General features: G+C 29.7%; 2 protein-coding genes across 2 annotated transcripts; both read right to left on the reverse strand.

Annotated features, from left to right (window-relative positions):
* Nucleotides 1–934: 934 nt before the first annotated feature.
* Nucleotides 935–16,703, reverse strand: LOC105193145. Its single transcript, XM_039458771.1, has 14 exons — nt 16,530–16,703; nt 14,680–14,931; nt 13,747–14,011; nt 12,949–13,214; nt 12,562–12,728; nt 11,368–11,538; nt 10,324–10,439; nt 6,441–6,619; nt 6,258–6,353; nt 4,769–5,005; nt 4,081–4,345; nt 3,258–3,523; nt 2,775–2,938; nt 935–1,185 (listed from the first exon to the last, which is right to left on the reverse strand). Exons 1-14 carry the CDS (start codon nt 16,615–16,617, stop codon nt 1,015–1,017), a joined length of 2,703 nt encoding a protein of 900 aa, XP_039314705.1. The 5' UTR covers nt 16,618–16,703; the 3' UTR covers nt 935–1,014.
* LOC113004571 lies at nt 7,169–11,359 on the reverse strand. Its single transcript, XM_026138250.2, has 3 exons — nt 10,324–11,359; nt 9,201–9,352; nt 7,169–7,417 (listed from the first exon to the last, which is right to left on the reverse strand). Exons 1-3 carry the CDS (start codon nt 10,427–10,429, stop codon nt 7,277–7,279), a joined length of 399 nt encoding a protein of 132 aa, XP_025994035.1. The 5' UTR covers nt 10,430–11,359; the 3' UTR covers nt 7,169–7,276.
* Nucleotides 16,704–17,247: the final 544 nt, after the last annotated feature.

Genomic DNA, 17,247 nt, shown 5'->3' on the forward strand with positions numbered 1-17,247 from the left:
AATAAAATCAAAAACTGCGTAAATAGGAGCAAGCTTTACACAATATCTTTAACGTTAATTTGACATTAAACTCACAAGAAATGACTTATTGCAGATATAAAAACAAGAAAAAAAATATTTTTTGTCTTGTTAACAGAATACATCTTAGAAATCGATATTGAAAATCTTGGAATTGTGCACACTGAGGAAAAATATGCTGTACTAAGAATTAAAACGTAGTTTGATAGGTGCTCATTATCAAGCTATTAGAAACCCGTTGATGATTACATGATTTTCGATACGTCAGATACCCAACTTAATACGCGGAATAAATCTGATTAGATCCATTACGATCGACATCACGGCGATGCCAAAGGCCCATTGGGTTTGATAAGATTAATTACGTTTTGAGCAAAACATGTACATACATCCTGGAAGGTAGCCTTTGTCCGAATATTATCTGTAGGAGGTGGAGATGACAACATAAAACTATTAACAGTTTAATGAAACATTAATTACATTTTGCAGTAAACAAATTCATAGCTTCACAGGAAATGTACAAAAGAGAAATATTTTTCTGAATAAATTAAAGTGTTAAATATGCTAAAGTTATTCCATGCTTTCTGGAAAGATGTGTCATACTGCGGAAAAATGTATGAATGTGCAAGTAGCACGTGCTTTAATAAGAATAATAAAATGGTTTCTAAATTAATTAAATAGGATTTGTATGCGCCCTTTTTGATTAATTCAAAGTCAACTTTTCTTTTAAGAAAAGTCGTATATCTATACGATTAATAAAATTCTTGCAAATTGCAACTCAGGTTGAATAACAAAACTTTGTAATTTTTACTTATCTTTATATTTATAAAAAATTGAGTAAAGATTTATTTATCAAATATGAAATAATTTTGTATAAAAAGTTATAATATAAATATAATATGAAAGAATAAACACATTTGTCACAAATGCAATGTTCTATTTCAGTAGCTATACAAGAAACCGTTTCCAGATTCATAATTTAAATTAAACGATATATTAAAAGTCTTCCGGCCACGCGGTTCTTTCTATCCAGGGAATGTAATGGTACACTCGAGTATAGACGCCAGGTATGCTGCCGCAGAGTCGTCCGAAACTGGTGATCCCAATCACGTTGTACATACATTCATGGTCCGTGTTAAAGACGGTGAGTGGTCCTCCGCTATCACCCTTAAACAACAAGTAAATTTAATTAATTTATCTAGATTTGTAAATATTCTTGTAAATATTCTCATAAAAATAATGTTCCTAAATGTGTTAAGCTTTCTTTTATGAAAGTATAATAATTCAAAATAAAATTGCATAATTATTCTATTCATCAATCAATTATATGAGATGATGACAAATTTACATGAGATAAAGCTGATTTTTTAAAATGACGACCCCTTTTACGAAGAGAGTAAGGCGAGGCGGCCGACCGGCGTAGCGTCTGACCTTGTGCGGTCATCAACCCGAGTGGGGGGTCATTAACCGACGGCGTGCACGTGCGCCTCGACTAGAGTGAATGACCGAACGACCGAAGAGAGTGGGGAGGGGGCCCAGACAGCACGCGGCGTGGCGCGTATCTTACGGGACCATGCGCGGTCAACAACCCGAGTCGGACTTTAACAAGGATAGCGTGCGCCTCGAACTTTGGGCCTCGGGTAATATGGAGTCTCTCTCGCTGCACAAGACCACCGCGTCTCTTGATCAACGACTAAGGAGATTTTGCATCGCGCCGTAGTACAAACTCTCGTAACTCATTTACAGAGTTGAGTAATTAAAAAATTAAAAGTTAAATAATGAAGTTAGTAACTTTTAACTTAACTCAGTTAATTTTAAATGATTTAATTTTGAATTGTAATTAGTTATTTTTGAAATACATGGACTTTATTTTATTAACTTTTTACTAAAGTTAAAAATTTATTTGTATAAAAAAAGGTTATAAAAAAAAAATTTTAAAAAAAGGAAAAACAAAGAAAAGAAAGAAAGAGTTTTTGAACCATTGAAAGTTTATAGAAACATTGTGTGGATAATATTGTATGAAAGTTACAAAAGATTTCTGCAATGTTACTATAAGCTTGCGGTAACTTTGAAATGTACGCAATTTTAAACCTGAAAATTTTCATGACGTTTTGGACTATTTGAGAGCGTCTATTTATTTTACTTGTAGAAGAAACAGAATGCAATGTCAGTAATTTTTTCTTCTGCCAACTGCATTATTTTTACTTGTAATAACCAAACTTATTTTTGAACAGAGGGTGAATCATCTTTCTTGATACTGGAAACCACAAGGTTGTCATGCACAATGTTGCCCGTAAACGCGAAACAAGTGAGCTTCGAATATAAGTCGAGCGCTCTCACAAATATGTAATTCTTAATCCAAGAATAACAAGCTTTCAAATAATATGATTCAGCTTGTCGTGGGAACAATATGATATTGGAAACAAGAATACGATTTTAAGAATAAAATATACTTTGCACAGATCTATTTATTATTGATGCAAGTAAACAATTGTAATTAAAAAAAGCATTTTATACTTAAATAAAAACAAATAGCATTTAAGAATAAAAATATACGTGAATTAAAAATTTATTTTTTATGTGTTCTTCTTTCTAGTATTGAAGCTAGTCGCATCTTTGGTTTCTTGCAGAAAAATGGAATTGGAAAGAAGCAATTGTATATTATTAATTACGAAAACAATTTTAATAGACTTGCATTAAAGTAATATTTTTATTGAGAGGGATAAAATATGCAACTTTTGGTGCAAATGTATTACCTGACATGTATCTTTCCCGGTTTCTCCCGCGCATATTTGCCAGTTATCGACGATCCCTAATGGGAGTTGCGTGGAGTTGTCTTCGAAGTAACTCGCGTTGCAAGATACATGGGGAACCAATTTGAGCGATACTTTTAATAGTCTGTCTGAACCTTCGTCCTCAGCTGAAGAATACAATACTCTTATTAATTTCTTGTCTACATATACTAAATGTTTTTTCAATGACAATGAAATTGAATATTAAAAAATTTTATCTCAGTTTATTTCGAGAATTTAGTTTCGTTTTTCTTCATTACAAAATTACTCGTGACTACTTATTTAGCATAGTCGATTAACATAGCTCGATCAAAATAAAAAAATATATATGTATAAATGATAAAGCTTCTTTATAATTAGAGAAATCGCACGTATTTATAATTATATGTACAAGGTGTGTAATTATCAGTTTTTATAATTTTGAAGATTTTTTGTCTTTGTAATTACCCCAGTCGGTTTTACCCCATCCAGTGGCGACTGCCACGTCATTCTGTCCTACGTCAGGCCAATCTACCGGAAGACACGCAGGTCTGACATACGCATTGTAGGTAGCGTCCTCCTCCAGACGCAGTAGAGCTATGTTATGATATTGCAGCGGGCGTTTATAGTCAGGATGTATTATCTTTTCCTTGATTGCAATAGTCTGCGATATCGCGTAGTCATTCGTCTGAACGAGATTCACATCGCCAAGACGTACCCAGGTTGCATTTCCTCTTTTGGAAACAAAACGAGATTTATTATAGTTATAATTATTATTTATTAACACATGTCAAAGTTTAATAACGAGAGAAAAAAGCAACTTTTTATTTAAGTTCCATCACTAGTAGGATAAATTCAAATTCTTCGAGAAACTTAAAAAAGTTTTTACAATGGTCATTCTCAAATGCTTATAATAAAATATAATTTTTTTATATAATAAAATTATATAATATTCATCATTTTAATGATAATTACTAAAATTGAATATTTAAAAATAGACTAAAACTTAAGTAAACTATAATCTTATTTAAGTATTTTAATCTTATTTTAATATATTATTTAATTGTTGCCTGAGAATTTATTAATTTTGTTTATTTTTATTTCAAAATCACTCGTAAAAATAGCACTTTGACATGGTTCGATTAAAATTCAAAGCAGAAATGCTTATAATTAAAATGACAAGAAGTCATTCTTTATTTTAGATTTCTATATAAGCAATCGTGCGATCACTTTCTTCATGAAGTTTTATGCGTAAAGTTAGACAAATAAGGGAAGACAAAAAAAAATTTACAATTGCGATGGTCCAGCGCAGGACGCTCCTGTCAGGACAATCCTGGCGGAAATTAGACTACCGCCGCATCGCCATTCGATATTATTGCGATCGCCAAAACCAACGGCCGCCATATGCGGAAATTCTTTCAGATCGGCTGTCCTGCCACCGATTATCAGTTTGCGCGTTGTCAAGGCACATAGCGATACGTTGATGGGCTTTCGATCTAATGTCGGCGTCGGTGGTAGTACTAAACCATACACGGCTTTTGCATTTTCCGCGCATCCTAAAAAGAAGAAAACAACAAAGTTTTAGAGGACACAAAACTCGAGACATCAAGATATCATTAATATGAATAAAATTTCACTTTACGTGTTTACGTTATAATTTTGCAAGAATGTTTATGCAAACCGGCAAGATAAAATATATTTTAACTATTTTCCACTCCCTTCCAGATTACTGAGAATGTCGTTATTGATGATTTAGTAATAATAAACTGATTAAGTATATCTATTGATTATATCAGTAGAAGATGTGCATTTACTTAAGAGATGTTTTTGTTTATTATAAGACGTGTTCTTATGTAAAGAATTCTAAGGTGAGTGGTGGATTAATATAGTTTCATTAAACTTAGTTTCGATAACTATTGAAGATGTTTCAGCAATTCTTATCTTTTATAAGAGAATAAAATGGAAAGTTTATGTTTTACTTGCTCGTGCTACAGATCCCCTTGAACTCGATGTATTCGTTCGAGTTGTAGGTTTTGGTTGTGGCGCCGGTGTAGTGACCGCCGGTGTATTTGTTGTTGGGCAACACATTATCGGATCAAAACCAAAATATCCGCAGATCTGTCTGAACGTTTTACCAGCTAACAATTCCTGATAAACTTGCGGGCAATCATCTAAAAGTCTGCACACGCCCGTAGAATTGTTGCTTACACATGACTCTGAAAAATACAAAAGAAGTATTTAACGTAGTTATAAGTTTTTATTAAAAATAAAAATTGGAGATGATTATTCAAAGATATTTTTTTCTCGATTCAAATTTGCATCTAAAGACTCGAGACTTCAGTGAGACTTCAAGCTTAATTATTTATTAGGTTTAAGATGCTTAAAGAGGAAAAGAAATCAGTTGGAATAATTATAAAGTTTTAGTAAGTATATATAATTTATATTATTATTTAGGTTGATTAGGTCTCTTTATATATACATATATATTATATATTTGTTATATAATTCAACATATATATTATATAATTCAAGTTTCAATTTTATTTTACATTACTTTTCGCTTGAGTACTTTAAAAAAATTGAGAAGTCTGACATGTAAATTATCTCCAAAAAAGGAATAAAATTTGTTTTTTAAACTTGTCAACAACGTTATTCACACATTTATACATTATAATGAATTAAATAAAACGGATTTTTTTTTAATGACAGAGATATTTCTCACAGCATCGAGCAATTGCCATTAAATCATTATGCCAAATACTAATTTGTATGACAGAATATACTCATTAAGAATAAAAATAATCATTAAAAAAAAATTTATTTGTGTTAAAAATTACATCAGTAAAAATTAACTAATTTTATCTTGACTTAATTAAAAGGTAAATTTAATTAAAATTAAGTTTTAGAAAGCAGTACTCATAATATTAAATTAGAAATTTGTAATTTTTTAAAGTTAGAATATTTAAAACAGTTATAATATGGATCATCAAATAATTTTAGTATTTTATTTGTTAACTTATTTGTTAAGTTTATATAAAATAATAGAAAAATTGAGAAAAAAAATTTTTTTTTATAACTTTTTTACATAGATTTTAACGTTAGAAGAAAGTTGATAAATTAAAGTTTGAGTTAGAAAATAATAAGTTAAAGTTAAAAATTAAATCATTAAAAATTAACTGAGTTAATTATTATAATAACATTCAACTTTATTATTTTACTTTCAATTATATAATTAGTCGCAACCCAATACTGAATAAAATCAATAATTCAAACATTTAATATTTACTTATTTGATGTAAATAAATTATTTGGATGATACTAACAACAATATTTATTTGAATCAAGTAATCTGCTTTTTTAGAATATACAGTATGTCGTTTTGAGGCGACCTTTTGTCGAAGAACGCACTTGACGCAATCGTCCAGAACCAGAAATCGCGTATTTTTAGCAAGCAGCACCAATACTCACCTCCGACATTCTGTTCGCGCGTCACTGATAGGATCGATACCAACACTAACAATAACAACGATGACACGATCGGCACGCTCGCTGGCATCCTCGATCAGCTTTGATCATGCAGTCTTCTCGTCTGATCTCGAAGAGATCATCGCCATGGACACTCGTCGCGATGGAAGATGTACTTTGTCTAACCCGTCCTTTCCATACGTTTCAGGTTTTTCCGGTCCCCACCCAGTTCATTCATTCCTTCTACTGTAGAGATGATGAACCATAAGGTTATCTCGTAATGCACCTCGCGATAAATCAGTTGATTCGTGACTTTGTGGAAGAAGTAGGATAGGCGCACAACAGACAAACGTTTAAAGCCCATTCTACAATAACATAACATGATTGTAAGTGAATGAATAACTTTTTATTTCTTGTGTTACAACGTTATGTTTACGGCTTTATTTTTACGGCTATTGTAAAATAAGTTTTACAAATGAACAGTTATCGTATGCCGCGAGGAATTTGTAACAGGAATTGAAATCTCCGCGATTTCCGTTCGATTTCGAATCGAAATCGCTGCAATTTTTGTAATTTTGTTTTCGCAAATGTATATATTTTCCATGCAAATTATAATGTGCGCTGCCGTCTTTACGGTATTGAAAAGTTATTTTTGTCTAAATCACTTTAACATTTAAATTTAATAGAAATTTAATTGTTGAATTATTAGATCCATAGATACTCAGTCGTAATATAAATAGAGATTGGGAGTGCAAATAGAACCAGGATAATCCACGCAATCAGAATTAGCTTCAGTTTTCTCTTATTTTGTACAGATATTATTAGGATGTTATTATATAATGTCCGCTAAAATTGGATTTTTAATAAGGGTTTGCATTAGAAATAAACGAATAACTTTTGTGTCTTATAAAAAAGAAATAAATTTAATACTTAAAGAAATGGATACATTTAATTTAAAGAAGTCAAATAGACATATTTAAATTAAGTAACATCTTAAAAATCTTCCGGCTACGCGGTTCTTTCTATCCATGGAATGTATTGGTAGACCGTGGAAACGACCGAAATAGTCCCACTATCATACAGAAAATGCCGATCCCGATCAGGCTTAACGTACGTTCTTGGTCCTTGACGGTGAATATTTCTCTTGGAAGACTATAATAAATCTTAAACAACAAGTAAATACAATTAATTTATATGGGTTTATAAATATTCTCGTTATAAAAATAATACAGGGGAATGTTGCCAAATGCGTAACATTTAAATTATTTTGTATTATATTTCGCGTATGGTGCAGTTTTGGATGCAAATTAAAATTTGAAATTATAACTTGATGTTTCAGATATCTATTATTATATTAAACATTTGAATAATAATAAATTAATTTAATTTCCTCGAGATTACCACTTAGACTAAGACGTTTCCGGTACATTTTGTTATCTTGATTTAATCTGGTACGTTTTTATAAGCGGATGTCGCAGATTCATACTCGATAAGATTCTAATTATTAATTAATTTGATGCGTCAAGTTTGTGATAAAATTTGTAATATAATTGTTTGTTGTTATAGATTTTAAGATTTGTATTGAAGAAGACGGTTTATTAAATGTCGGATCGTTTGATTTATTTTGGTTTTTTATTTATTAGTTTTTGTTTTGGCATACGGTTCCAGCACGGTTCTTAAGCTCGTTTTGTCTATTTTGAATTGTTATTCAGAGGAAACCTAACTTTTATTTTTTTTTAATTTTTTAAATTAACTTAATTAATTATTTTTTTTATTACACATTGTGAAAAGTGTGATTTAAAAAACCAGTCGTCTAAAAAACGTATCTGTGATATTTTATATTGTCGTATCTTTTAAATTGTCTTCGAAAATATCGAATTGATGAATTAAAGTAATTAAAAATATTAGGAATCATACTAATTCATGCGTATTAATAATTTTTTAAACCACACAAAACAGGCACGCTCTACGCGCGCCCTACAGAATTTTTGATATTATATAATGTTATGCAAATTACAAATTTAATATTACACTGTTAATTCATACACCCCTCAACACACATAGTTAAAATACGCGATCTTCGCAATGACATCCGTTCACGAAGTAAGTGCTAAATGAGAACCAGTCAGCATATCGGAAAAGCAACAATAATAATTTGAATATCGATGCATTGCACTTTTTCAAATAAAAAAAAAAGATAAAATAAACTAGTAAAAGCAAGCAAGTATTCAATAATTAATAAATAACAATATTGAAAAGGTAAGAATACTGAAATAAAACTGCCCTGAAATTATTTGTGTAATTTACATATTTTTAATAATATATAATTATTATTAATTTTACTATTATCATTTATATTATTATTATTTGTATTGCAGTAAAATTTGTCACAATACGAGTTAAGAAACTTGATAAAGCTTATAAAATATCAATTTAATTTTTACAATAATTGTAAATATAATAAATGTGTAATATTCTACAACAAGTTTTCTTTTATGAAAGTATAATAATTCAAAATAAAATTATTTTATGATCAGTTATATAATATGATGAAAATTTACATCAGATAAATCTGATTTTTTAAAATGACAATAGTATGCACAAAACAAGATAAAATTTGTTAAATTTTTATTTTTGTTATTTTTTTCTTATTTACTTTTTATTTTTGTCACAAAATGTTGGATCAAGTGTTGCTTATATGAAATAAAAATGTAAAATATAGAAGAGGTACATTTTAGGAGACGGTACGCATTCAATAACTTTCCCCCAAAGTTTTTTCTTTCCAGTATTAAAGCTAGCCGAACCTTTGGTCTTTCGCAGAGAAATGGAATTGGAAAGAAGCAATTGTAAACTATTAGTTACAAAAACAATTCTAATAGACTCATACTAAAATAACATTTTTATTGAGAAGGATGAAACATGCAACATTTGTTGCAAATGTATTACCATATTTTCGTCTCCCAAGATTTTTTTGACGCATAATTGATCTTCTTTGATGATCTCTAATCCGTAGTAGAAGGTACTCTCTTTGTAAGACCCGTTAGGAAATAAAGTGAACGTCGTCTTTAATGATAGATTGTTTAAATGTTCGACATCATCTAAAGAATTAAACAATGTTCTTATTAATTTTATGTCTACATATAAATATTTTTTTACTCAATGACAATAAAATTAAATATTAAAAAATTTTATTTTGAGAATTTAGTTTCGTTTTTCTTCATTACGAAATTACTCGTGACTACGTCATTTAACATAGCTCGATCAAAATAAAAAAAATTTATATGTATAAATGATATATTTCCTTTATAATTAGAACAATTGCACGCATTTGTAATTATATATACAAGGTGTGTAATTATCAATTTAAGTAATTTTGAAAATTTTTTATCTTTGTAATTACTCCAACTGACTCGACTCCATCCAGTGGCAACTGCCTTGTATTAATAAAAATTAACTAATTTAATCTTGACGTTATTAAAAGTTAAAGTAAATTAAAAGTTAATTTGAAAACCATTAATCATATTAAATTAGAGATTCGTAATTTTTTAAAGTTAGATTACTGAAAACAACCACAATATATATATACAATATATATATATATATATATATATATATATATATGTTGTCAAACTAATTTAGTCTTCTATTTATTAATTATATAAAGTAAAGAAATTGCGGAAATTTTTACTTTTATAACTTTTTTACATAAATTTTAACGTTAGAAAAAAGTTAATAAATTAAAATTTGTATTACAAAATAAAAAGTTAAAAGTTAAATCATTTGCAATTAATTGAGTTAAGTTATTAACATTTAACTTTATTATTTTGCTTTTAACTTTATAATTTGTTGTGACCCAATACTGCGTTAAATTAATGATATTTAACATTCAACATTTATTTTTTTTTTTATGTAAGTTATTTGAATAATACTAACAACAAATATTTATTTAAATTAATTATAATTTTTTTTTACAGTATATAATATGTGATTTTGAGGCGATTTTTGTCGAAGGATGCAATCGTTCAAAACAAGAAATCACGTATTTTTAGCAAGCAGCACCAATACTCACCCGCAACTTTCTGCATGTGTTCGCGCGCCACTAATAGGATCAATAATAACACTAACAAAAAAACCAATGACATAATCCGTACGCTCACTGGCACACTTACTGGCATCTTTGATCAGCTTTGATTACGAAGTCTTCTCATCTGATGTCGAAGAGATTGTCGCGATGGACACTCGTCGCGATGGAAGATAAATTTTGTCTAACATGTCCTTTCTACTTTTTTCGATCCCCACCTAGCTCACTTATTCCTCCCACTGTGGAAATGGTGAACCATCATGTTATTTCGTAATGCACCTCACGATAATTCAGCGGATTCCATTCATGGAAAGTTGCGTTGCAACTTCGTAGAAGATGTAGAAAAGACGCTTTAAAGACAGACGATTAAAGCCCATTCTGCAATAGTGTAACATGATTGTAAGTGAATGAATAACTTTTTATTTCTTACGTTACAACCTTATGACTTTATGTTTACGGCTATTGTAGAATGAGCTTTAATCATCCGTGAGCTTTACTGATGAGCAGTTGTCGCATGCCGCAAGAAATTCGTAACAGAAATTGAAATCTCCATGATTTCCGTACGATTTCGAATCACTGCAATTTCTGTAATTTTGTTTTTGCGTCTGTAAATCTTTCATGAAAATTATCAAGTGCGCTGCCGTCTTTACAAGGAACGGTATTTGAAAGTTATTTTTGCCTAAATTACTTTAACATTTAAATTTAATTGAAATTTAATAGTTCAATCATTAGATCCATCGATACTCGATGAATGTTGCAATTATAAGTATAAGAGATTGGGAGCCACAAGCAAATAGAACCAGAAAAATTCACGCAATCAGAATTAGCTTCAGTTTTCTTTTATTTTTGCACAGATATTATTAGGATGTTGTTACGTAATGTCCGCTAAAATCGGATTTTCAATAAGGGTGTGCATTAGGAATAAACGAATTTTTGTATTGTATAAAAAAGAAATGTATTTAATGTTTAAAAAAATGGATACTTTAAATTTAAAGAAGTGAAGTAGACACATTTAAATTAAATAACATCTTAAAAGTCTTCCGGCCACGCGGTTCTTTCTATCCAGGGAATGTAATGGTACACTCGAGTATAGACGCCAGGTATGATGCTGCCGCAGAGTCGTCCGAGACTAGTGACTCCAATCACGTTGTACATACAATAATGGTCCGTGTTAAAAACGGAGAGTGGTCCTCCGCTATCACCCTTAAACAGCAAGTAAATTCAATTAATTTGTCTGCGTTTATAAATATTCTCGTCGTAAAAATGATATTGGGGAATGTTATCAAGCACTTAAATATGTTTTGATTATATTTTGCATTTGATGTTGTTTTGGATGCAAATTAAGATTTGAAAAAGGAAACTTGAGGCATTTCAGGCGTTTCAGGCATTTATTATTGTACGTTAAATTTTTCAGTACTAATAAATTAATTTGTTATAAGTTTTTCTCTAATTTCTTGTGAAAAGTATTATTTAGAAAATCGATCGCATAAAGTACACTTGTGATCTCTTGAATCGTCTTTAAAAATATCGAATTTAAGTAATTAAAATAATTAAAAATATTAGGAAATATTAATACATTTTTATTAATATTTTATCAAAAAAGCAATCAGGTATTTTATTATTATCACTCATCTTAGATTAGTATCATTTGCATTATAGTAAAATTTGTGATGGTACGAGTTAGGAAACTTGATGAAATTTATAAAATATTAATTTTTACATTAATTGTAAAAATATGTAAATATAACAAATGTAAAATATTCTTCAACAATCTTTTTTTTATAAAAATATATTAATTTAAAATAAAATTGTATAATTGTTTTAGGACTAATTACATAAGTTGATGAACAATTTACATCAGATAAACCTGATTTTTTAAAATAGCATGTACAAAATGAGATAAAACTCGTAAAATTTTTGTTTATATTATTTTTTTCTTATTTAATTTTTATTTTTGTCACTAAATGTTGCTCATATGAAATAAAAATATAAAATACTGAAGAGGTACGTTTTAGGAAACAGTACGCGTTCAATAAAACTTTCCTCTAATGTTTTTGCTTTCCGAAAGTATTAAAGCTAGCCGAACCTTCGATCTCTTGCAGAGAAATGGAATTGAAAAGAAGCAATTGCAAACTATTAATTACAAAAACAATTCTAATAGATTCACAATAAAATAATATTTTTATTGAGAAGGATAAAACATGCAACTTTTGGCAAATGTATTACCTGACATGTATCTTTCCCGACTTCTCCCGCGCATATTTGCCAGTCGTTGTCGATTCCAAATGGGAGCTCCACGGAGTTGCCGCCGTCAAAGAAACTCGCGTTGCAAGACGCATGGGAGACCAATTTGAGCGTCACTTTTAATAGATTGTCTGAACCTGTGTCTTCAGCTGAAAAATTGAACGATACAATTTTTTTATTAATTTTATGTCTTTATGTATCTGTATATATATATATATATATATATATATATATATATTTCTTCAATGACAATAAAATTGAATATTGGAAAATTTTCTGAAATGAACATTAATCTTACGCAATTTTTACAATTTTATTTTAGTGTTTTATCTAATCTCATTTCAATTTTAGCTTTTTAAAGATATTTACTCCAATCGACTAGACCCCATCCTGTGGCGATTGCCTTGTCATTCCGACCCACGTCAGGCCAATCTACCGGAAGACACGCCGGTCTGACATATGCATTGAAGGTAGCGTCTTCCTCTAATCGTAGTATAGCTATGTCGTGATATTGCGACGGGCGTTTATAATCAGGATGTCTTATCCTTTCCTCGACTGCGATAGTCTGCGGCATCGCATTGTCATTCGTCTGAACGAGATTCAAATCGCCAACACGTACCCAGTTTGCACTTCCCCTTTTTAAAACAACACGAGATTTATTATAGTTATAATTATAATTTAGTAACACGTGTCAAAGTTTAGTCAATAACGAAAGAAAAAAGCAAATTTTTAATTAATTTCCAACAATGGTAGGATAAATTCCAATTCTTCGAGAAACTTAAAAAAGTTTTTGACGATGATCATTCTCAAATGCAGATTTTTATCTATTAATATTCATACTTTAATAATAATACTAAAATTAATTATTTAAAATATACTGGAACTTAAGTAAACTATAATCTTATTTAAATATTGTATTTTAATTTAATTTTAATATCTTGTTTAATTGCTTCCTGAGAATTTATTAATTATGTTTCTTTCCATTCCAAAATCACTCATAAAAGTAGCGCTTTGACATTGTTCGATAATATTCAAAAAGCAGAAATGCTTATAATTAAAATGACAAAAAGCCATTCTTCTTTTTAGATTTCTATATAAGCAATCACTTTCTTCATGAAGTTTTGAGCGTAAATTAGACAAATAAAGGAAAACAAAGCCTAAATTTACCAGTCCGATGTCCAAGTGCAGTGCGCTGCTGTCAAGACAATCCTGGCGGAAATTAAGCTACCGCCGCAAAGCCATTGGATATTATTGTAAGGACCGAAACCTACGGCCGTCATATGCGGAAATTCTTTTGCATCAGCTTTTTTGCCACCGACTATCAGTTTGCGCCCATCCAAAACGCATAGCGATGTGTTGACGGGCTTTCGGTTTAATGTCGGCGTCGGTGGTAGTACTAAACCATACACGGCTTTTGCATTTTCCGCGCATCCTGAAGAGAAGAAAACAATAAGGTTTTGGAGGACACAAAACTTGAGATACCAAATTTATATCTTAGTCTTAGTCTTTTTATTTGACAAATCATATTTTTTTATCTTGCTTTTTAAGATCTCATTAATTTGAATGAACTTTTATTTTACCTGTTTACGTTATAGTTTCACAGAAATGTTTAAACTGGCATGATAAAAAATATTTTAACTATCCATTCGAGTTTACTGAGGATGTCTATATTAGAGCTTTATATTATTAAAGTAGCGCAATTCTTTTATCTTAAGCGATGCCGACTTCAACCACCATGATGGAATGATGGACCTAATAGTTTTTCATCCAATGAGCGTTCAGTGATTTTAGTTTTCACACTTTTCAGCCAATCAGCATTAGGTCCAAAAAGCAGATGGTTGCGCTACTCTTATAATATAAAGCTTTAGTCTATATAACCAATTTAGCACTAATAAGTGGAATTAGTACATCTACTATTTATATGTATTAGTAGAAGCTGTACATTCATTTAAGAGTTGTTTTTGCGTATTATAAGACATGTTCTTACTTAAAATAATTCCAAAGTGAGATGTGGACAAATTTGGTTTCATAAATATTGAAGATGTTCCAGTGATACTTATTACTTATAAGACAATAGATTGGAAAGAAGTTTCTACTTACTTGCTCGTGCTACGGATCCTCTTGATTCCAATGTTAAAGGCCGCGATGTATTTCTTCGTTTTGTAGGTTCTGGTGACGCCGGTGTTGGCTTGGTGACCTGAGAATTTGTTGTTGGGCAACACACTATCGGATCAAAACCTAAAAATCCGCATGTCTTACTGGGCATTCTACCAGCTAACAATTCTTGATAAACTGGCGGGCAATCATCTACAATTTTGCACACACCCGCAGAATTATTGATCACGCATGACTCTAAAAAATACGAAAAACGCATTTAACTTAGTTAGTACGACTCTAGTCTTCAGTGAGACTTTAAGCTTAATTATTTATTAGCTTTAATATGCTTAAGAAAGAAGAGAAACCAGTTGGAATAATTTTAAAGCCTTAGTATGTATACATAAATTATTATTTAGACTGATTGAAATATTATATATATATATATATATATATATATATATATATATATATATATATATATATATATTAGTAATGATTCAAGATATTAATTTTGTTCGTATTACTTTTTCCTTAAGTACTATAAAGAAATTGAAAAGTCTAACATGTAAACTATCTCCAGAAGAGTTACGAAATTTTCTTTTTGATTTTGCCAACAACGTTATTTGTACGCATATATGCATCATAACAAATTAAAAATTAAATGCAGACTTGTTTCTTAATGACAGAGATAGCTCTTAGCATCAAGAAATTGCCATTAAATCATAATGTCAAATACTAATTTATATGACATGATATATCTATTAAGAATAAAAGTAATCGTTAATGGTCGAGAATTATCAATAATTAAATAATTATTTAATTCTTTCGCGTTTCAAGAACAAATTAAATAAATTTGATATATGTAAAATAATATATTTATGATTACAATTGTTTTGTAAATGCATAATTATTTATAATTGAAGAGAGAGAGAAGGAGGAGGGGAGGAGAGAAAAATCTGTTGCTAAAATAGATTTTTTTTAGTACATACACTGAGTGAAAAATTGCTTGATTTAAATAAATATTTATTTGTATTATTTCAATAACTATTTTATATCAAACTTGTATTTTATATCAAATCAGCGTTAGATATGTGAAAATATTTTTTGAATTAAATTAAGTTAAAATTAACGGTTTATAATATTAATATAGTTAAAATGTTAAAAATTGCATAAACAATAAGCTAGCCTGCTTAATTTTGACGTACTTAAATTTGCGTTACGATCAAATTAACGTTAAATTAAATTAAATGTTAATTCTGAAATGCATTATTCATATTAAATTAGAAATTTGTAATTTTTTTGAAATTGAATTATTGAAAACAATTTATAATATGGATTATTAAACTAATTTAATATTTTATTTGTAAATTAAATTTATATAAAAAGACAAAGAAATATATTTTATAACAAAAAAATAGAGAAATGTATTTCATTTATAATTCTTTTTACATAGATTTTAACGTAACAAAGAAGTTAATAAATTAAAGTTTGTGTTTCAAAAATAATTAGTTAAAGTTAAAAATTAAATCATTTAAGATTAACTACGTCAAATTAAAAGTTATTAACTTTTATATAACTTTTTAACTTTATTATTTTACTTTCAACTTTATATTTAGTTGTAACCTAATACTGTATCAAATCCATAATATTTAACATTTAATATTTACTTGTTTGATTTAAATAAGTTATTCAAATAATACTAACAATAAATATTTATTGTATTTAAATCAAGTAATCTCTTTTATCAATCTACAGTACGTGGTTTTGAGGCAACTTTTTGCCGAAGAATGCGCTCGACGCATTCGTTCAAAACAAGAATTCGCATATTTTTAGCAAGCAGAACCAATACTCACCTCCGACATCTTGTCCGTGCGTCGTCGACAGGATCGACACTAACACTAACGGTAATAACGATGAAACGATCGGCACGCTCGCTGGCATCCTCGATCACAGCCTTGATCGCGCAGTCTTTTCGTCTGATCTCGAAGACTCGTCGCGATGGAAGATATACTTCGTCTAACACGTCCATTCCACATGCGTTTCCGTTTTTTCCGATCCCCACCCAGCTCACTCATCCGTCCCACCGTGGTGATGATGAACCACGAGGTCATTCTCGTCATGCACCTCGCGATAAATCAGACGACTTCATTCGCATCTTTGAGGAAGAAGTTGGAAAAGCGTTCTAACGGATGATTAACAGACGATTAGTTGTCGCGTGTCGCAAGCAATCTATAACAAGAATTGAAATCTCCGTGATTCCCGTGCAATTTCAATGAAAATCGCTGCAATTCTTATAATTTTGTTTTTGTAAATGCATATTTTTCATGTAAATTATATCTTGTGCTCTGCCGTCGTCACAGAGATTGAAAAGTTATTTTTGCGTTTTTAAATCATTTTGCGTACTTGAATTTAATGGAATTGATAAATTCTTAACACTATAGATATTCAATGAATATACGTGAATTTGTGTGTGTATTTATGTGAAATCATTATTTATGTCTTACAAAAGTCGCTCCTTATTCCGATCTATCGAATGCTTGCAAAATTCTATATTTTCCATTAAATAATTGT

Source organism: Solenopsis invicta, chromosome 16 (genome assembly GCF_016802725.1).
Source record: "Solenopsis invicta isolate M01_SB chromosome 16, UNIL_Sinv_3.0, whole genome shotgun sequence".
NCBI classification, from domain to species: Eukaryota; Metazoa; Arthropoda; class Insecta; order Hymenoptera; family Formicidae; genus Solenopsis; species Solenopsis invicta.